This window comes from Taudactylus pleione, unplaced genomic scaffold, assembly GCF_031769625.1.
Source record: "Taudactylus pleione unplaced genomic scaffold, aTauple2 ptg000946l, whole genome shotgun sequence".
NCBI lineage: Eukaryota > Metazoa > Chordata > Amphibia > Anura > Myobatrachidae > Taudactylus > Taudactylus pleione.
This window is the reverse complement of record NW_028285347.1, coordinates 2,896,958-2,919,509: the sequence shown is the minus strand read 5'-3', so window position 1 is coordinate 2,919,509 and position 22,552 is coordinate 2,896,958. Positions and strand designations below refer to the sequence as shown.

General features: G+C 45.7%; 1 protein-coding gene across 1 annotated transcript; it reads right to left on the bottom strand.

Moving 5' to 3' along the window:
* Nucleotides 1–891: 891 nt before the first annotated feature.
* LOC148473268 (uncharacterized) lies at nt 892–22,498 on the bottom strand. Its single transcript, XM_088459898.1, has 5 exons — nt 22,272–22,498; nt 8,686–8,779; nt 5,310–5,404; nt 3,429–3,534; nt 892–2,060 (listed from the first exon to the last, which is right to left on the bottom strand). The coding sequence occupies exons 1-5, from the start codon at nt 22,278–22,280 to the stop codon at nt 1,060–1,062; spliced, it is 1,305 nt and encodes a 434-aa protein (XP_088316024.1). The 5' UTR covers nt 22,281–22,498; the 3' UTR covers nt 892–1,059.
* Nucleotides 22,499–22,552: the final 54 nt, after the last annotated feature.

Sequence of the window (22,552 nt, the reverse complement as noted above, 5' to 3'; positions counted from 1 at the left end):
ACATCATACATCATTGCGCCATCGACACAAGCCTCACATGTTAATGCATTGCAGGATGGATTCAAGAAGTCATGTTGATTACAACAAATTCCGACCCCATCATCAGAACAGGTGACATTTTTCCTATTTCCAACTGTTTTGATGAGCCTGTGTTCCGGTCCCAGGAGTGGAACTACATGGTTATTTGAGTTACTGTCAGCTTGAACAAGTCCGGCCATTCTCTTTTGACCTCTTTCATTAACAAGGTATTTTCACCCACAGAACTGACGCTCACTGCTGGTTTTGTTCTGTGCACCAGTCTCTGTAAATGTTGTGCATGGCGATCACAGAAGATCAATACTTTCTGAGATACCCTGCCTGGTACCAACAAAGTAATTTCTACACTATTATGGTATTCAGTTTGAACGGTATGCAGTCGGGACCTGGCAGACCTAATCCCGACAGCCGGCTTCCCGACTGCTTAATCCCGGCGAGGGTTAAATGACAGGTGTCATTTTACTGAAGCCGGGAGACCGGTGCCCAGCATCCCGATCGAAGTGATGTCAGGCGCAGAGCGCGGACAGCCGCGCTTGGGAGTTAGGTTAGGGGCTCCCGGGGGGGGACTTAGGGTTAGGCACCCCCGGGGGGAGGTTAGGGTTAGGCACTGGGGGGGAAGGTTACGGTTAGGCACCCCTAAGGGAGGGTTAGGGGGTAGAATAGGTTAGCTAATACTTACCTGTGGACAATCGGGATTTTCATCCTTGTCGGGCTGCTGCTGTCGGGATTTGAACCGCCAGCCAGGGGTCCGTCGATAAATCATACCGATTCCGTTTGAACAACTGAACCTCTTCACCATATCTGCATGATGTCATGCATGAATGAGGAAGACACTTTTTGTTCTTATACTGCAAATGTTTTTATTTTAAATTGCAAGAAACTTAAAATTTACAATGAGTCAATCCTATAACACTTCACAAAACATTTGCAATGTAATACAAGTTGACCCCTTTTTAATTAATGTTTCATTAATGTTCGTCCCTCAGATAAGTACTTTCCATTGACAAATATACCAGCAGTGTGTCACCTGTGTAAGTTTGAATGAGTTCTCTGATGTTTAACAAGGCTATGTTTGTGTGCAAAATAATTTCCACAGTAAGTACATGCAAATGCCTTTTGCCCTGTGTGATTTATATGATGTTTAACGAGTGTGGATTTCTGGGTAAAACATTTACCGCACTCAGAACACGGAAACGGCTTCTCGCCAGTGTGAATTCTCTGGTGTTTAACAAGAGTTGATTTCAGGGTAAACGATGCCCCACATTCTGAGCAACAAAATGGCTTCTCACCCGTGTGAGTTCTCTGGTGTTTGACCAGACTTGATTTATCCGTAAAACACTTCTCACATTCAGTGCAAGGAAATGGTTTCTCGCCTGTGTGAATTCTCAGGTGTTTAACAATGTATGATTTCTGCATGAAGCATTTCCCGCACTCAGAACATGAAAAGGGCTTTTCCCCTGTGTGAATGTACTGGTGTTCAATGAGATTCGATTTATTAGCAAAACATTTCTCACAATAAGAACATGGAAATGGTTTTTCACCAGTGTGAATTCTCCTATGTTTAACCAGATTAGATTTTATTGTAAAACGTTTGCTACATTCTGAGCATGAAAAGGGTCTTTCGTTTGTGTGGATTCTCTGATGTTCAACAAGAGATGAATTCTTGTTAAAATACTTCCCACATGCTGCACATGAAAATGGCTTCTGGACCATGTGACGTCTCTGATGTTTAATAAGCTTTGCATTCTGGGTAAAACATTTTCCACATTCAGAACAAGCAAATCTTTCATTACCTATTTGAGCTGGCTTACATGTAGCAATAGCTAAATTATCAGGCAAATATCCCCCATGTTGAGAGGGACCATATAATATATCTTTGCTGGGAAGTACGGGCTGTCTGTCCTGGGTAATGATGTTTTCTCTTCGAGAATCGCTGGTGATATCCATATCTTCCATTCCATGATCTGGAGATAAAAATCGATGACGCTCTGAGGTATTTATGCTATTGTATCTATGTTCTGGTGCTGGAAATAAAATAAATATGTGTAAATATGAATCTTTGCACTAGACAAGCTATATTTACAATGAGGGCACAGTTGCAATCTAATTGCACATTATGGGGCAGATTGAGAGGTGGACGGTGTATGAAGTGCGCATGGACAGAGGCGATTTTCGAGCCCGCACACACTGCTCTAACCAATGCTGAAATAACCGCCCCTGCCAGGCCAGCGTTTTCTCGTTGCCATTAACCCTTTAGGGGCTGACCTGGGCTTGGATTGCTCACAAGGAAGGTATTTAAAAAAAAAAATTTAAAAAATTGAAATGGTCAGAAAAGTGTGGCTGACGGGCCCCCTAAGCACTCGCCTAGCCTATCTAATGGGTATTCCGGGCCTTCTCACAATGACCTTTGTACCCTGACAAAACCTTGTTGCATTTATAACAAGCATACAGATTTTGGGCTTTATTTATGAACTGCTACTGCTTCCCGGCGAGCTGCAGGTGAAAATTTAAAACGGCACCTGCAGTCAGTGTAAATCCCGGCGTGCTTTACACTGACTACAGTTGCCGTTTTAAATTTTCACCTGCAACCCGCCGAGAAGCAGCAGCGCTTCGTAAATAAGACCTTAGAGTTGAAATGGTTGAGTCCTATGTCTACCTAGCTAAATTCTGAATTTCTGTGTAAACAAAGCTACCCAGTATTCATGCACAACACGCAAAATGAGCCAGTAGGTCTCCTGCATGATAAATACTGCGGATTAGCAGATCAGCAATATACGGGCCTGATTCAGAAGCCTACGCAATTGCATTTACGTATGCAGATTGATTGATTGCATGTGCGCTGCGATTACGGACGCACTTAGGGATCCATCGCAGAGTGAGTGACAAGCTGTGAGCGTTTGGGGGTGTGGTGTCCGTTTCATGTGCGTACATAAATTAGCCACGGCATTTGTGTAGGTAGCATGCGAGCCCTTTGCATGCGAAGAGACTTACAATATCTGCGGCTGGTCAAACCTGGTGTCAATGCGTCGATGTGCTACGCTGGTACCAAAGTCTATGCAGAAGAGAGAGGTTGGACGAATATGAGAAGACAGCAGTGGACGCCTATGCCGCGCATTAGCGATCGTTTCTGAATCAGGTCCTGTATGCAGTTTTGGTGGTTAATGGCTGCTATCACCACATGAGCAGAATGTCCCTCCAAGCATGGAAGACTACGGCTAAGCTTGAGAAATACCACAGCACAGCGCAGATGCAGCTTATGTATTTTGTTTTGCTCCTTCTTTGCTAAAAAAAAGCTTGTAGGAATCAGGACTGGTCAGATCTCTTGGCTGTCGGCACACAGTGACCTGATACGAGGAGGAGAGCGAATAATGTAATCAGTGATTATTACTAACCTGTGCTGATATCTGTAGGGGTTTCCTCCTCCTCAATCTTCATGTTCACATTCTCACCTTCACTTGTGTTATCATGATCAACTACCCCAATATTTAGGCGTTCCTCCTAAATAACAGACATAATAATATGGATGATCACTTCCAAGCACTTTAGGCATATAACAGAAGCGTAAAAAGATGGAGGTGGCAGGTGGTCATGGTACAAATAATAATAGTCATGAATGACCTACGAAGGCACTAAAGGGGTTTTATTTCATTGGAAGAGGCATGTTTAAACTAGAGATGAGCAGTTCGGTTTAGGTTCAGATCTACCCTCACAAATTTTGGCATTCAGAATGAGGTAATGTGTCATCTTTCACAAGGGCCAGATTAAGGGGGGAGGGGGGGGCAACAGGGGCTGTCCTCCCTGGGCCCCCACACACAGAGGGGCCCCCACACAGGGTCGATGTGACCCTGCCGAGAACAGGTGCAAGCAGCACCTGTTCCCGGGAGGAGGCTCTGCAGCCACGGCTGCATTATTCAACTACAAGCAGCAGCACAGTTAGTTCTGCTGCATCAGTTTTCTAAAGGGGAGAGGGGGCTACCGGCTTTACGCTAAAGCATGACCTCCAAGTCCCGACACACTTATTCAAATTTGCCTTTACCAAATGGAGCCACTAAGGCCCCGATTCAAGGATGGACGCTGTTAGCGTTCAAAGACGCAGAAGCAATGCTAACATATGCGAACGCTTGCTGGCGATGCTGGCAAGAGGTGTCTGATGATAAAAGACACCTCCTGCCAGCATCGCAGATCTGAGTGCTGCGTCTGAAGACGAAGCATTGGATCACCATCGCGACCATCGGTTGCAATGGCCGCAGTCATCACCCATCTGAGTAAGCTTAAGCTTACTCAGTACAGGCACTGGAACTGCTCAGCCAGGGCAAGGAAAGCTGCCCCCATTTAGTAAAACGGCCCTCGCTGACGACCCTCCCAGCCCCCCAAATGGTCGCAGCATTTTAATCATGCTTCGGCTTTGGGGGCGCTGCGATTGATCTTGCAGGACTTGTTCTTCACAAAAGCAGAACGGGTCCAGAACGAGTCCTTCAAATCCGCAAACCATTGTGTTTGTGCTCATCTCAGAATCAGTACCTACAGTCCAAAAACCACGTACAGTAAAACAAAAGGGTACAGAGACATAGCGCTATATGGGTCCGACATAGTTTTTACAAAGTCTTAGCACAGGGATAATCACACATATTAATGTATTCTTCCAATCAATCTTATCCTGCCAGATATTCCATATACACACATAACAATAGAAACAAAAACACAACTTAGTGTAATAATAGCAAACTGGAACACCAAATTGGTAAGAGACATTAAGTGTGACTTTATAACACCTCCCCACAGTGACAGAAGACACAGCAGGTGTACCAGCCTTCCCTTTAAATCGCAATGAAGGGGATTGGAATGTCCCCTTACAGATATTCAATTATTGTGTAGCAGCTTATAGGCATATAGCAAGAAAATGGCAAAAAAAAAAAAAAACAGTAAAAGATAAAAAAAAAACAGTAAAACATAAAAAAAAAACAAATCCACCATTCCATAGTATTCATCAATGCAGCATAAAATAAAATACAGAAAAATTACATATATATTTTTAATGTGTAAATGTACCAAACATAAGAAAATACCAGCAGGAAATATCCGCTTTGTATAAAATGACTTGGAGACCCTCACTAAGGGCACCAGCAAACTATCCTGCAGCAAAGGAATTAAAATAATATTATATTTCCCAAGGTTTCTCTATATTACATACTGTAAATTAATAGTAAAACTAAGATGCAAACGTGATTAATGACAATTGTACTAGAGAAACACATTCTATATACTAATCAAACCTTAATGTATTTCTTTGGTGTGAAATCTTCCTCTGCTGAATCGTATGAAGAACGACTAGGATGTGTCTCAGGGGTACTCCAGTTACTGGATCCATCTGCAGAACACACACAGTGGCTGAATACATTGTCTATACATCTATCTCTCTCAGCTGCACAAGAGGTAACATACACAGTATCCAGAGATTTTGTACTGGTCACTAATTCTCACTATGGGCTAAGTCGGTGTGGCTCATACTCCTTTCACATCGCAATCCCGGGTTGGACCTGGAATTTTGGACTCGGGTCTCTCCCGGCTGAGACCCCTTTCAGACTGGCGGGTCGACCTGGCTTATTGCCGGGTGGATGACGTCAACGTCATTACGTGCAGAGTCAGCGCTTAGAGATGAGATCATCTGCAAGCGCCGACTCTTCCTATGCTGTGAACGGACCCGGGTCACATTGACCCGGGTTACTCGTTCACACTGCACCACGGGCCGGGTTCAACCCTGCTCGTTACTCTGGTTGAAATGCCTGGTCGCTCGACCTGGGTTATTTCAACTGGGCCCTTTCACACTGCACAGTAACCCGGTTTGCTGTGCGTTCATGCAAAATAACACAGGTTATTGCTGGCAGTGTGAATGGGGGCTCAGTGGCAGAGAACAGTATTAGACTCTTTAGGGCTGAGCGGTAGACTCCCTGTGTGGTACATCCCCTGGCTTTTGGTAATGATAATAATATACATGTGTGCTCTGTAAATGGAGATATGCTGAGTGTGCAAACAGAGTAATATATTAGCCCAGTGTCCTTGCAAGCATACATATAATGGTCAGCCTCATTTCAGTACTGAAAGTTAGAGATGAGGCATGGCACCCCCCCTCCCAACTAAAACTGCCCATAAATATTTACTTAACCCCAAGCAGATCAACATGGTTTAGTTTTGGTAAGGATGTATAGCACCTTATAGCTAGATTTACCCCACACTCTATATATGAGGGGATTATGATGGAGGGAATAAAATCAAACATACGTGCCCCAAATTTTCATGTCGCCCATCTGCTGTAAATTATTCATTTTGTATGACTATAGCAAAATGTTGTCATAGGACTCTGAATAAAGATGGAGAGAAATTGGATCAGGTCTAAAGAGCTACAGTAAAAAGGTAGACAATGTCTAGATAGACACCAGATGTTAGACAGTCAATAGGTCGACAGGGACAAAAATGGTCGACACATGATTTTTTTATGGTTAGGTTTAGGGTTAGGCACTTACCCCAACGGTTAGGGTTAGGCACCAGGAGGGAGGGTTAGGGTTATGCACTAGAAGGGACGGTTACGGTTAGGCACCTGGAGGGAGGGTTAGGGATAGGCACCAAGGGGAGGGTTAGGGTGAAGATTAGGGTTAGAAAACAAAAACATGTGTCGACAATTTTTATCCCTGCCGACCATGTGCATCTGTTGACCTTTAGTGTCGACTTTTTGTCCCTGTCGATCTATTGACTGTCTAACATCTGGTGTCTATCTAAACATTGTCTTTTAACTGTAGATCTTTCAAACCACACCCGAGAGAAACACCAGAAATAGTGGGGAGGACACTGGTCAGATCTTTGAGCTACTAGCACACAGTGACATTATGTGAAGGGAGAGGAGTATAATAGAAGCTGATGACTCCTGATGTATGAGATACACCAGAGAGTGTGGGGAGGAGACTGGTCAGATCTCTGGGCTGGTAACACACAGTGACATTATGTGAAGGGAGAGGAGTATAATAGAAGCTGATGACTCCTGATGTATGAGATACACCAGAGAGTGTGGGGAGGAGACTGGTCAGATCTCTGGGCTGGTAACACACAGTGACATGATGTGAAGGGAGAGGAGGAGTATAATAGGGGCTGATGGCTCCTGATGTATGAGATACACCAGAGAGTGTGGGGAGGAGACTGGTCAGATCTCTGGGCTGGTAACACACAGTGACATTATGTGAAGGGAGAGGAGTATAATAGAAGCTGATGACTCCTGATGTATGAGATACACCAGAGAGTGTGGGGAGGAGACTGGTCAGATCTCTGGGCTGGTAACACAGTGACATTATGTGAAGGGAGAGGAGGAGTATAATAGGGGATGATGGCTCCTGATGTATGAGATACACCAGAGAGTGTGGGGAGGAGACTGGTCAGATCACGGTCAGATCTCTGGGCTGGTAACACACAGTGACATGATGTGAGGGGGAGAGCAGGAGTCTAATAGGGGCTGATGGCTCCTGATGTATGAGATACACCAGAGAATGTGGGGAGGAGACTGGTCAGATCTCTGGGCTGGTAACACACAGTGACATTATGTGAAGGGAGAGAAGTATAATAGAAGCTGATGACTCCTGATATATGAGATACACCAGAGAGTGTGGGGAGGAGACTGGTCAGATCTCTGAGCTGGTAACACAAAGTGACATGATGTGAGGGGGAGAGCAGGAGTATAATAGGGGCTGATGGCACCTGATGTATGAGATACACCAGAGAGTGTGGGGAGGAGACTGGTCAGATCTATGGGCTGGTAACACACAGTGACATGATGTGAGGGGGAGAGCTGGAGTATAATAGGGGCTGATGGCTCCTGATGTATGAGATACACCAGAGAGTGTGGGGAGGAGACTGGTCGGATCTCTGGGCTAGTAACACACAGTGAGATAATGTGAGGGGGAGAGCAGGAGTATAATAGAACCTGATGACTCCTGATGTACGAGATACACCAGAGAGTGTGGGGAGGAGACTGGTCAGATCTCTGGGCTGGTAACACAGTGACATGATGTGAGGGGGAGAGCAGGAGTCTAATAGGGGCTGATGGCTCCTGATGTATGAGATACACCAGAGAGTGTGGGGAGGAGATTGGTCAGATCTCTGGGCTGGTAACACACAGTGACATGATGTGAGGGGGAGAGGAGGAGTATAATAGAAGCTGATGGCTCCTGATGTATGAGATACACCAGAGAGTGAGGGGAGGAGATTGGTCAGATCTCTGGGCTGGTAACACACAGTGACATGATGTGAGGGGGAGAGGAGTATAATAGAAGCTGATGACTCCTGATGTATGAGATACACCAGACTGAGACGTCAGAGCCAGTTTCACTGCGTACGTGATCATAGACATAGACTGTGACACACCCCGAAAACAGTCGCGACACATCTGCGTTTTTTGCCGCCACTCCCCATTACCCCCCACAAATGCTGCCTCAATCACACTGCGAGTAAATAGTAGCTGCGAGTGACTACAGTAATGTACCTTGATGAATGCGTCTTACGACTTAGATGCGTGTGCAGATTGCCGGTTATCACTCAACTGTTAAAACATGGAAATAGCGCACATCTCTGACTGAATATGTGGGAATAATTTCTGTATCTACTCACCTGTGCTGATGTCTGTAGCAATGTCCTCCTCATCCTTAATCTTTATGTGAATCTCTTCTTCCTCCTCATCTCTGATATGTGTCTGACCTTCACCCTGAATATTGATTGACAGATTACAATCAGAGAATTTCATAGTTGACAACATTTTAAAAACAATTTTCAAAAACATTTTTAGCAAACACCTAATGTAATTAGCGCCTGATTCAGCAAGGATCGCAACTGCAAAGCTGCACGCAAGGGGAGGCTGGGATCACCATCGCAACCGTCGGTGGTCGCGATGGTGGATGGCATCAGGCGGCCGGACAGCGGAGTAAGCCTCAGCTTATTCAGGCTGGCCGGCTTGCGAGCCCAGAAGACTGCATACGTCCATGCAGTCCCTAGTATGGCCACTCACGGAAAATGGGGCGCACACGCCCCGTTCCTGGAACGCCGGCCTCCCCCACCCTTTAAATGCCTCTGCCTGTCAATCAGGCAGAGGCATTCAAAGGCTTGCGTGTGACTGAGCAGGACCCATTCTGCACACTCGCAGAATGGGCCCTGCGCATTTGCAGATTCCCGATAATCGTGAATCTGCGTTCAGCAATGCACGCAATCATTTATAAATCTCCCCCATAGAGCACTGCTGAATCAAGCCCTTAGTCTTCTCTGTCTGCCACCAACATTTTCACCTCAATTCACGTAGTCTCTTTTCATTACAGCCAAGATTTGTTCTGGACTCTATTGTGACTGTGGGCCTGATTCAGAGCTGAACGCTCTGACCAGAGCGCTCGCTCTGAATCAGGGCCCTCCTACCACCCACAGCTATAGGGAGCGTCCATGATGATGGTCTCGATGGTCTTGACCATCGCGACCATCGAGCTTGCGACGGAGACCCTGCGGTAGGGTCTCGCTGCCGCAAGCCCTGGAGTGATTTTGGCTCTATCAGAGCCAAATTCACTCCCAATGACATCACTAGTGATGTCAGTGGGGCCGGATGGGACGGTAGGCGTTCCCATGGGAACGCCTCCGTCTGGCAGGCACGCCCACCAAAGGGGGCGTGCTGTCAATCAACATCGACAGCACGCCCCCTTTGGTGCGAGACCCGGAGCGATGGTGAGCCCGTCGCTCGCCGGGTCTCGCGCATGCGCACGACGGAGCTCCCTCCGTCGTGCGCATGCGCAGTGGGGAACATCGACCCGCTTGCGAGCGTCCTGCCGCTCGCGAGCGGGTCTGAATGACCCCCTGTGTATGTTAGAAACTCTTCATATAAACTACATATTTTTTTACTTCTACATTTCCAATTTTTCGATACAGGGTATTGTTTATCCTAATTTGAGTGGCCCCTTCTGTATTATTGCTAATGACCTATTGTTAGTGTCGTTTCACTGGTACTATTACTCTGATGGATTTTGTATTTTACCAAAAATCCTTCTTCTGGACAACAGTCCTTCCTATAAATACAGTGAGATTACCCATGCTGATATCATAGCTTATATATTCCTCATTGTAGATCTAACATTTATAATCAGACTAGTTTCTGGCTAGCAGCAGCGCACTAGAGGGGAGGCCCCACCACATGCACTGAAGGACAGGGGCTGGAGCACTGACAGCTAAACACTTACCTCCCAACATTTTGATAGCTAAAATCGAGACTTCACGCGCATGAAGTCTGCTCTTGCCTGCTAGGTCACAACCGCTGGTGTGACATTTTAGGGCACACTGGGGGTGAACCCAATGTTCCATCAGCTGCTGGGCATCCTCCTCATCGCACTAAATGGACACTGAGCGCATTGCATGGCATCCATCCACAGCGGTCAGCGGGTAGGACAGCGGTATCGAGCCAAAAAGAGGAACTCTGTCCCGCTGAAATCTGGACTTTTGGGAGGGATGCGAATGGATGACTGCACCAGGAGGGGGAGGCAGGAAGGGAACAGAGATGAAAGTGAGATGAAGGGAAAGTGGGACAGAGATATAAGAGAGAGAGAGAGACTGAGAGAGGCGCAAGAGAGGGGTACAGAGATGAGGGAGAGGCAGACAGGGGAGGACAGATAAGACGGTGGAGCGAGGAAATTCATGAAGGAGAGATAGACAGGGTGGGATAGGAGGACCGAGATGAGAGAGACAAGGAGGGAGTCAGACAGGAGGAGGGAAGATGGAGATGAGCAAGAAACGGGGGAGGGTGGACAGAGATGAGAGAAGAGAGACAGAATGGACAGAGGCCCTGATTCAGAGCCGGACGCTATTTGCGCTCAGTCGTTCAGAAAATAGGGGCTGGCTATTCAAATGAACCGTTCGCTCTTTGCGGTCTGTTCACGCCTCTAGGTCTGAACGAGCGAACAAAACTTGCGGTCGTTTTTTTGAAAACTACGCCCCCTGGCCGCTCGCATCCTACGTCATGTCCGCTATTTATTAGATTAATCGAGTACATCGACCAGCGTATGAACTGCTCGCTATTCTTGGGGTTGGTTTTTCCTACCACAATCTTGCGAGCAGTTCTAACTATAAAATAACCCAGTGACGTGGTCAATGACGCTGCTGTATTAATTATGCACACCCATAAAACGCCCGTTTTGACCTTTAAGCACGCCTGCGTTCTGATCTCCACTCCCCGTTTTCAAGCACCTTCCCCTGTTACCACCCACATACGCCTCCTCATGTCACTCAAAATAGCAGGCATTCGCTATTTAGCGAACAAACGATTTTCGGCCGCACTGACTGGTTCGCGCATGCGTATTAAGATCCGTACGCATGCGCAGTTGTGCAAACATCGCTTGGAACGAACGAGCGGCCGCTTTCGAGCGGCTCTGAATCAGGCCCAGAGATGAGTAAGATGGACAGAAGGGACAGAGATGAGAGAGATAAAGATTTGGAGAATGGGGGACAGAGATGGGAAGGTGGTAGAAGACAGAAAGAAAGAAATCCCTGCAATGCCGATTAACATGAAAGCTAGTGACCAGGCAAATGACCGGTCTAACATACTAATATAAGTGCAATGTAACAGAATTCTTTAATCCCATCTACATGGAGATGCTGTTGGTGTACACTGTAATCTTCCGGTCTACGTACAATGTCGTCCATTTGTGGCCTGGGCAGAAGCTACAGTTGGTGGAACACCCAAACCATTAACGTCTAATAGATCCAAAAAGTCAGTCTTGCAATTTTTGAAGGTCCTCTCTCAGTCTCTAATGGAGAAAAACTAAGCAGGTAAATTATTGATGTAAATGCCATTACCAGGATTGTGTTATCCTGAATAAGGACAGCTTACTTGCCTATTGTACCTAGTAGTACAGCACAGACTAGTGCCTTATCAATACCTGCCTACCTGATTGATCATACGTCTCTTACAATTCTCCAAGATCTTTGCAAAACTCTTGTGTTCTATAATCAGCAAATTTATGGGTCTTCAAATACTCAACTTATACTCGAGTTTTCTTATGAATCAACATTGCACCCTTCCTTCATTGATAAAACTACTCCCAGTTGCAGACATATATTTCATACCATCCACCCATATCATACTAAAAAAGTCATAACATTCTTTCCCTAGCTTTTTATTCGGTTCCACACTACTCACCACTTCTTTCACCTTATCCTGTCTCATACAGGATGCCGACGCTCAGGATCCCAGCGGTCAGAGTCCTGATGCCGGCTTCCCGACAAGGTTAGGATGCCGACACATGTCGGTCAGTATCCTAACCTCCCCCCCTAGTACCTAAACCTAACCTTCCCCATAGTGCCTAACCCTAATACTTCCTCTAACCCCAGTACTTACCGCCGAGATTCCGGCGCCAGCATTGACCGGATCCCCTTTTGTCATATCACACTAGCTCTTTCATTCTACATTCACCTATCCACCTTCTACAGATGTGTTCTCATTCACCCATCCTTTTGGCTCCATAAAGCACAACTTAGATGATTTCAGACTTTCAAAACTATTTCTTAATTTAGCATCTGTGTAACTTCACTGGACGATGTGTGTCCGAAGCGATGTCGGAAGAGGCGGGCCCGCTGGGAGTGCTGGCATCAGCTACTGCACTAATACTTGCCGATGCCGGCAATGACGAACGATGGGGGGGGGAAGCGGGGCTATGCTGCATTTGGCAGCATGGCATCACTAACGTTTTCCCCAGATTGGACTGCATGTACAGACGACTAGCGATATCGTTAAGAACCCGCGGGAAGGCGCATCGTTCGTCTGTAAGTGCATACACACTGGACGATTTCAACAATATATCATTCAAAGATATTGTGTTCATTCAAATAAGTGTGTACGGGGCTATAGTGTATTGGACACTCAGGAATAGGATTTTTGTTACAGGTATAAAGTCGCAGATTAACAACAACGCTGCGTGGCGGGAAGCATGGCGTGGCTCACTCGCATCTGTCTTTTTTCCTGAAGTTAGCAAATGAATCGCACACAGCTGCTGCATACAGGATGCTCATGCATTGTAATTTGGTCACATCAGTGATGCGACCGAGACATATGTTTGATACAAAACTGTGTGGCGGGACTCATGGTGCAGCTAAGTCACAAAGATCTGTGGTGACCAAACGGGGCTTTTTGGCGTGATTTGAGGATAGCTGTATGTGGACACAACTGTGCACCCAAAACAACTTCTTGCTCCATTTATGCATTGTCTCCCAACCATCCAATATCTTCGCTTCACTTCTCATATTAACAATCTTGCTTCTTTCAACCTACACAAACACTGTAACCGTTTATTCATCCACCTATGCATTTCTCCTCTTATGTGTGTCCATGCTATCGCCATTCTTCCTGAAATATACGCATTTCTCCTCTTATGTGTGTCCATGCTATACCCATTCTTCCTGAAACCCATGCATTTCTCCTCTTGTGTGGCCATGCTATCCCATTCTTCCTGACACAGATGCATTTCTCCTTGTGTGGCCATGCTATCCCATTCTTCCCGAAACACACGCATTTCTCCTCTTGTGTGGCCATGCTATCCCCATTCTTCCTGACACACATGCATTTCTCCTTGTGTGTCCATGCTAGCCCATTTATGCTGAAACACACACATTTCTCCTTGTGTGGCCATGCTATCCCCATTCTTCCCGAAACACACGCATTTCAGCTTGTGTGGCCATGCTATCCCCATTCTTCCCGAAACACACGCATTTCTCCTCTTGTACAGCCATGCTATCCCATTCTTCCTGAAACACACACATTTCTTCTCTTATGTGTGTCCATGCTATCCCATTCTTCCTGACACACACGCATTTCTCCTCTTGTATGGCCATGCTATCCCATTCTTCCTGACACACATGCATTTCTCCTCTTGTGTGTCTATGCTATCCCATTCTTCCTGAACACACGCATTTCTCCTCTTATGTGTGGCCATGCTATCCCATTCTTCCTGACACACACGCATTTCTCCTCTTGTGTGGCCATGCTATCCCATTCTTCCTGAAACACACGCATTTCTCCTCGTATGTGTGTCCATGCTATCCCATTGTTCCTGAAACACACGCATTTCTCCTCTTGTGTGGCCATGCTACCCATTCTTCCTGACACACCCGCATTTCTCCTATGTGTGGCCATGCTATCCCATTCTTCCTGACACACACACATTTCTCCTCTTATGTGTGTCCATGCTATCCCCATTCTTCCTGAAACACACTCATTTCTCCTCTTATGTGTGTCCATGCTATCCCATTCTTCCTGAAACACACTCATTTCTCCTCTTGTATGGCCATGCTATCTCATTCTTCCTGAAACACACTCATTTCTCCTCTTGTGTGTCCATGCTATCCCATTCTTCCTGAAACACAAGCATTTCTCCTCTTATGTGTGTCCATGCTATCTCATTCTTCCTGACACACGCATTTCTCCTCTTATGTGTGTCCATGCTATCCCCATTCTTCCTGAAACACACTCATTTCTCTTCTTATGTGTGTCCATGCTATCCCATTCTTCCTGAAACACACATTTCTCCTCCTGTATGTCCATGCTATCCCATTCTTCCTGAAACACACGCATTTCTCCTCTTGTATGGCCATGCTATCCCATTCTTCCTGAAACACACTCATTTCTCCTCTTATGTGTGTCCATGCTATCCCATTCTTCCTGAAACACACTCATTTCTCCTCTTATGTGTGTCCATGCTATCCCATTCTTCCTTACACACACGCATTTCTCCTCTTGTGTCCATGCTATCCCATTCTTCCTGAAACACATGCATTTCTCCTCTTGTGTGGCCATGCTATCCCATTCTTCCTGACACACCTGCATTTCTCCTCTTGTGTGTCCATGCTATCCCCATTCTTCCTGAAACACAAGCATTTCTCCTCTTGTGTCCATGTTATCCCATTCTTCCTGAAACACACGCATTTCTCTTTTTGTGTGTCCATGCTATCCCATTCTTCCTGACACACACGCATTTCTCCTCTTGTGTGTCCATGCTATCCCATTCTTCCTGAAACACGCATTTCTCCTCTTGTGTGGCCATGCTATCCCATTCTTCCTGACACATGCATTTATCCTCTTGTGTGTCCATGCTATCCCATTCTTCCTGACACACATGCATTACTCCTCTTGTGTCCATGCTATCCCATTCTTCCTGACACACACGCATTTCTCCTCTTGTGTGTCCATGCTATCCCATTCTTCCTGACACACGCATTTCTCCTCTTGTGTGGCCATGCTATCCCATTCTTCTTGAAACACACGCATTTCTCCTCCTGTATGTCCATGCTATCCCATTCTTCCTGACACACCCGCATTTCTCCTATGTGTGGCCATGCTATCCCATTCTTCCTGACACACACACATTTCTCCTCTTATGTGTGTCCATGCTATCCCCATTCTTCCTGAAACACACTCATTTCTCCTCTTATGTGTGTCCATGCTATCCCATTCTTCCTGAAACACACTCATTTCTCCTCTTGTATGGCCATGCTATCTCATTCTTCCTGAAACACACTCATTTCTCCTCTTGTGTGTCCATGCTATCCCATTCTTCCTGAAACACAAGCATTTCTCCTCTTATGTGTGTCCATGCTATCTCATTCTTCCTGACACACGCATTTCTCCTCTTATGTGTGTCCATGCTATCCCCATTCTTCCTGAAACACACTCATTTCTCCTCTTATGTGTGTCCATGCTATCCCATTCTTCCTGAAACACACATTTCTCCTCCTGTATGTCCATGCTATCCCATTCTTCCTGAAACACACGCATTTCTCCTCTTGTATGGCCATGCTATCCCATTCTTCCTGACACACCAGCATTTCATCTCTTATGTGTGTCCATGCTATCCCCATTCTTCCTGAAACACACTCATTTCTCCTCTTATGTGTGTCCATGCTATCCCATTCTTCCTGAAACACAAGCATTTCTCCTCTTATGTGTGTCCATGCTATCCCATTCTTCCTGACACATGCATTTCTCCTCTTATGTGTGTCCATGCTATCCCCATTCTTCCTGAAACACACTCATTTCTCCTCTTATGCGTGTCCATGCTATCCCATTCTTCCTGAAACACACTCATTTCTCCTCTTATGCGTGTCCATGCTATCTCATTCTTCCTGAAACACACTCATTTCTCCTCTTATGTGTGTCCATGCTATCCCATTCTTCCTGAAACACACTCATTTCTCCTCTTATGTGTGTCCATGCTATCCCATTCTTCCTTACACACACGCATTTCTCCTCTTGTGTCCATGCTATCCCATTCTTCCTGACACACCCGCATTTCTCCTTTTATGTGTGGCCATGCTATCCCATTCTTCCTGAAACACATGCATTTCTCCTCCTGTGTGGACATGCTATCCCCATTCTTCCTGAAACACACGCATTTCTCCTCTTGTATGGCCATGCTATCCCATTCTTCCTGAAACACAAGCATTTCTCCTCTTATGTGTGGCCATGCTATCCCACTCATCCTGAAACACACATTTCTCCTCTTATGTGTGTCCATGCTATCCCCATTCTTCCTGAAACACATGCATTTCTCCTCTTGTGTGTCCATGCTATCCCATTCTTTCTGAAACACATGCATTTCTCCTCTTGTATGGCCATGCTATCCCATTCTTCCTGACACACCAGCATTTCATCTCTTATGTGTGTCCATGCTATCCCCATTCTTCCTGAAACACAAGCATTTCTCCTCTTATGTGTGTCCATGCTATCCCATTCTTCCTGAAACACACTCATTTCTCCTCTTATGTGTGTCCATGCTATCCCATTCTTCCTGAAACACACTCATTTCTCCTCTTGTGTGTCCATGCTATCCCATTCTTCCTGAAACACACTCATTTCTCCTCTTGTGTGTCCATACTATCCCATTCTTCCTGACACACGCATTTCTCCTCTTGTGTGTCCATGCTATCCCCATTCTTCCTGACACACGCATTTCTCCTCTTATGTGTGTCCATGCTATCCCCATTCTTCCTGAAACACACTCATTTCTCCTCTTATGTGTGTCCATGCTATCCCATTCTTCCTGAAACACACTCATTTCTCCTCTTATGTGTGTCCATGCTATCCCATTCTTCCTGAAACACACTCATTTCTCCTCTTGTGTGTCCATGCTATCCCATTCTTCCTGAAACACACTCATTTCTCCTCTTGTGTGTCCATGCTATCCCATTCTTCCTGACACACGCATTTCTCCTCTTGTGTGTCCATGCTATCCCCATTCTTCCTGAAACACACTCATTTCTCCTCTTATGTGTGTCCATGCTATACCCATTCTTCCTGAAACACACTCATTTCTCCTCTTATGTGTGTCCATGCTATCCCATTCTTCCTGAAACACACTCATTTCTCCTCTTATGTGTGTCCATGCTATCCCATTCTTCCTGAAACACACGCATTTCTCCTCTTATGTGTGTCCATGCTATCCCATTCTTCCTGAAACACACTCATTTCTCCTCTTATGTGTGTCCATGCTATCCCATTCTTCCTGAAACACACTCATTTCTCCTCTTGTGTGTCCATGCTATCCCATTCTTCCTGAAACACACTTATTTCTCCTCTTATGTGTGTCCATGCTATCCCCATTCTTCCTGAAACACACTCATTTCTCCTCTTATGTGTGTCCATGCTATACCCATTCTTCCTGAAACACATGGGTTCCTCTTTTATCCAATCCCCCGTTTCATTCTGTGCTTCAAACAATATTAAAAGAAAAAATTGTAATCCTTTCTTATCGAATCAAACGTCCATTCAAGTTCCATACACCATTCCCATACTCAACACCAATCTTACATTTCAAGCACTTGTGATGTGAATATCGCACATGCAATTGCTTAAAACATATTTAATTGTTTTCACTACCAGCAAGTTATCCAGCCCTAACTTATAGTTACACCCCAATAGGTGAACAGTGGTTCACCTATATTACATACACACAGAGCAGCCATAAGGGGAAAATCAGGAATTATACTTTTTAACATATTAACTTTGAGATCAATCACTTTCACCCTTCAGCCTACTAAAATGATACTTGTCCTCTTTAAAAGTTTTCCCCAGATGTCATATTTCCGCCCTCACAATTGTAGCCCTGCTAGCCTGGGAATGTGATATCAGGGCAACCGCCCGTGTGGGAGAAAGTATTTGTCATACAGTTCTATTCCTTATAGCAGTTTGTATCAGCTCACATCGAGATAATAACTGTTTCTCCCAAATTGAGGGCTCTAATTATGTAGCTTCTCCAAGAAAGAGAAGTAACTAGCAATTTGTACCACTGCTTACTGCACGAGTTACCACTGCAATACAATAATTTCTACTGCTTTTTCAAGATGGTGCAGTTTGCCACCACTCCACTGTTACCACTTTCATATACAAGCCAAAAACCTGGATTTATGCATGTGAACGCAAATCGACCCGGGTCTGGCGTATGTCTGACACGTCCAACCTGGGTTGACAGTCCCGGATGCACAATCCTGGTCGCTATCAGGGTTTTTCCCAGGACTTGAATTGAAATTAAGAAATTAATTGGCCAGGGTCAGTAGTGCTTGGAGATTGCATCATCTACAAGCGCCCAGTGAATGCCGGAAGACCTGGATCAATGAAAGACCCGGGTCCGGTGTGAAGAGTGATGACCCGGGAATAACTCAGGTCGTCGCCCAGGTGTAAAAGGGGTAACCCCGACTTCACCCTGTGCTTAGTGTCCTGGTTCCGGGTATTTTATGTGATGCCGGTATATTATGTCTATAAGGGGTATAAGTAGCTTCAGCTGGAGCATAATGCTTTCTGGGCTGTGTGAGAGTGATATTTTAACATTTATCTCTGCATTTCCAGGCTGTAAAGCCCACACATTTGCAGTAAACATTTCCCCACAGCCAGATACTGGGCGTATACGCGAGCTGATAAGGGCCCACTGAAAACTTGATAAGAACTTTATGTGTACTGTATTAGAGTTTATTATAGTTGTTTTGATTATTAGTATTCTTAGTGCTTAGAGTGTGCACCTGCAATTTTATTTTCTGTATGGAACAAAAAGTCTCAGCATGATAGCACCTCTTATTATGATTACAATTAGGGGGTCCATCCACCCCCTATCCTTTTAACTCCAATAATAAGTAAGAATGTTATGTTTGCTTCAAAAGTTTAAAAAAATTGCACACAGATTTTAATCCCGATAACATACACTGAAGTGACAAAAGTCATGGGATAGATGCCTTGTATTGTGTAGGACCCCCTCTAACTTGGTAAAGTGCAGCAACTCAACGTGCCATTGATTCCACAAGTGAACAGAAGACCCATGCTATCTAGATAGCTTCCCACTGCTCCCTGATATTTGTAGGTGCAGGATCTTGAATGGGAATGGACCTCTCCACCACAGTCCCATAAATGCTCGATTGGGTTCATGTTGGGTGAACATGGTGGCCACACCATTCGTCAGAACTCTCCAGAATGCTCCTCAAACCAATCCTGGACAACTTGGGACCAATGACACAGTGCATAATTCCATCGTTGCAGGGGTACATGAAGTCCATGAAGGGCTGCAAATGGTCATCAAGCAATGCAACGTAGCAGTTACCCATCAATGACGTGTTCAAGAGGACCAGCGGACCAAAACCATGCCATGAGAACACACCCCACAACATTATGCCCCACAACATTATGAAACCACCACCAACCTGCACAGTGCCTTGTTGACAACTGGGGTCCACGACCTTATGGGGTCTGCACCACACCCAAACTCTACCATCTGCCCGAAACAATTGGAACCTTGACTCATCGGACCACGCCACATGGAACCTTGACTCATCAGACCACACCACCATGTCAGTTCTCCAGGGTCCAATTAGCGACATCACGATCCCAAGTGAGGCGTTGTGTCCATGTTGTAGTGTTAGCAGGGGCACTCTGGTGGGTCTTCTACGCCCATATCCCATGGAAGCTAAAGAATGCTGCACTGAACGGCTGGATATGTGTCTGGTACCTCCTGCAATGAATGTGTATGTGATTTGAGCCAGTGTCGATTGTCTGTTACCACAGACAATTCTGGCCAAATGCCGCTGGTCACGATCATCAAGCACCCATGATCTGCCACTGCGCTGTCCATGGTAGTTGGTAATGCCTTCCATGAGGTATTTCTGGTAAACATGTGATACTGTAGATCAAGTTGTTGAATGTCTGCAAAACTTCGGAAATGCAATGTCCCATTCGTCGGGCTCCCAATATCATGCCCCATTTGAACTTTGATCATTCACGTTGCGTTGCCGTGAGCAGCCTAGTCTGTGTTCAAACTGACTCACGGGATGTTAGATTACAATTTATGCAGGTCTGGACATTTCCAAGACATCACAGAACAATGACGCCACCTACCATTACATTTACATACTGCTATCCCATGAATTTTGCCACTTCAGTGTACTATGGGAACATGATCAATTATGTGGTGTCCCATCTCATGAATTGGACAAAGCAGTGACAATCCCTTCTTTCATCTCAAACAGACGGAAAAGGGGTTATCACTGCTTTATAATTAGAGATTTGAGTCATCTTTCTAGTTGTGAAAATGCTGAAAGTAGAGACACTGGACCTGAAAGACCCACTATCACTATGTTCCCAAACACGCAAAAAAATGGATTCACTACCAGTTGGTCTGAACGACCAATATTGGGCTTTTTTACAATACTGGCACCAGTCATTTAGCAGTCTTGCCAAGGTCTCTGTAAAGCCCTGATCATTAACTGCTGGCAATGAGGTCTCTGTAATATTTGACTCAATGTAAGCAGTGCCAGCCAGGTCAAGAGTGCTCTCAGTATACTCGCCAATGGAGGCACTGGCAATGAGGAGTTAGATGGGATCTCACAGTTTTTATATCATTCTTCATTCATCCACATGTAGCATTTTGGGTCTTTGGGCACCATCCAGCTTGATGGCCAACAAAAACACAATTCCTGCATAGCCTACCATTAGGACATTCTTCTTTAATATGGCAATCATGGTAGCAAGATCTACAGAAATAAGACTGTCCCACTCCCGGGCCACATAAACGAGAGACTCTCTGTGCTCACCAATGGAAAGCTTAGCAGTGGGGTGAACAGACGCCCTACATCATCAGGCTCGTTTCAGGCAAACCCCAAATTTTGTTTTGCCATTGAATATTGCAAGATATTTTTTCAGATTCAGCCCCCTGCACACTGAACTGCAATAATACAACAGGAAAGCTCCCGGTATGAGTCGGGAAGCCGGCGGACGTAATCCTGACTGCTTTATCCCAGTGAGGGTTAAATGACAGGCGTCTCAGTCTAGATGCCTGTCATTTTACTGACGCCGGGAGACCGGTGCCCGGCATCCCAATCGAAGTGAAATGGGCAGCGGACGATCTTGGTTTGAAAAAAGGGCGCATCTCTCCATTTCCAGCTGGAGCAACATCGCCCGCATTCTTCCTTACATTTCCATAAACATTCAGGCAATCCCCCCAGCAAAGGGTCACGTCAAATATGCATGGTGATGGAAAATCCTGAATGCCGTAAGATTTTTTCTTCTTAATCCTGAAAAGCTTGATGAGTCCTTTCTTACCAGTGTGCTGAGAAAGGTCATGACCATTCAGCACTGAGAGGAGGGTTGCTGCTATTTCCTAGTTGGAGAAAGGACCTCTGTGACGTATCCACCACGTGACTGCTCCTGCGTTACCATCCACTAGGGCATAGAGGGGGAATAAATATTTGTGTCGAGCGCAGCGGCGAACCACCGCGCCCGAAGCGTGGCGAGCGCAGCGAGCCCGCGAGGGGACACTTTTGGTCCCACGTTAGCATCCCCCCCCCCCACCCGTTCCAGGCAGGGTCACGTGGGTGTGACGTCACAGGTCCATCTGCGCTGTATAGTCTAGTCCTAACCCTCAGAGGAGAGCTTTGGTGCATCTGGTGGTAACCAATGACCAGCGCTGAATGGTGAAGCACAGTGTTGCAGACCTTGGGAACCTAAAACCTCCCCAAGAAAATTCTAAATCCTCCTCCTTACCCAACCATGAAGGACCCCAAAATACCTTCTGGTCAAGACTGAATGTATCGCTATAATGAATCTTATTCAAAAGACAGAAGTGATTTTAAAAAAATATTAATAAATATCATTATTTTTACATCTGAAGTATAGAAAGAATAACATATATAATGGCAGCTCTTACCGGCAGCATCTTCTTGCACCGTAATATTACACCGGAGGAAGCAAAAATTGGGTTTCGTGTTGCATCAATCCTTTAATGTATCCCTTACTGTGGGTCCCTGGTTCTCCCTTCCCCAGCGCTGGCTGCATCCATTCTGATTCAAAATGCTAAGTGGGGAGTCCGCAGATCCCGGAGGTAGGTGGAACGCAAAACCCGGAAGTTGCATGCAACGCAAAACAGGGCTTTGGATCGCATAACCAGGAAGTACACTTCTAAAAGCAATTTCCAGTTCCGGCCGGTTA

Excerpts from the sequence above, each read along its gene's own strand:
- LOC148473268 (XM_088459898.1), bottom strand. Across the intron at positions 3,535-5,309 it reads CACCAAAGAAATACATTAAG|GAGGAACGCCTAAATATTGG; the intron begins GTTTGATTAGTA and ends TCTGTTATTTAG. Across the intron at positions 2,061-3,428 it reads CCCTACAGATATCAGCACAG|CACCAGAACATAGATACAAT; the intron begins GTTAGTAATAAT and ends TTTTATTTCCAG.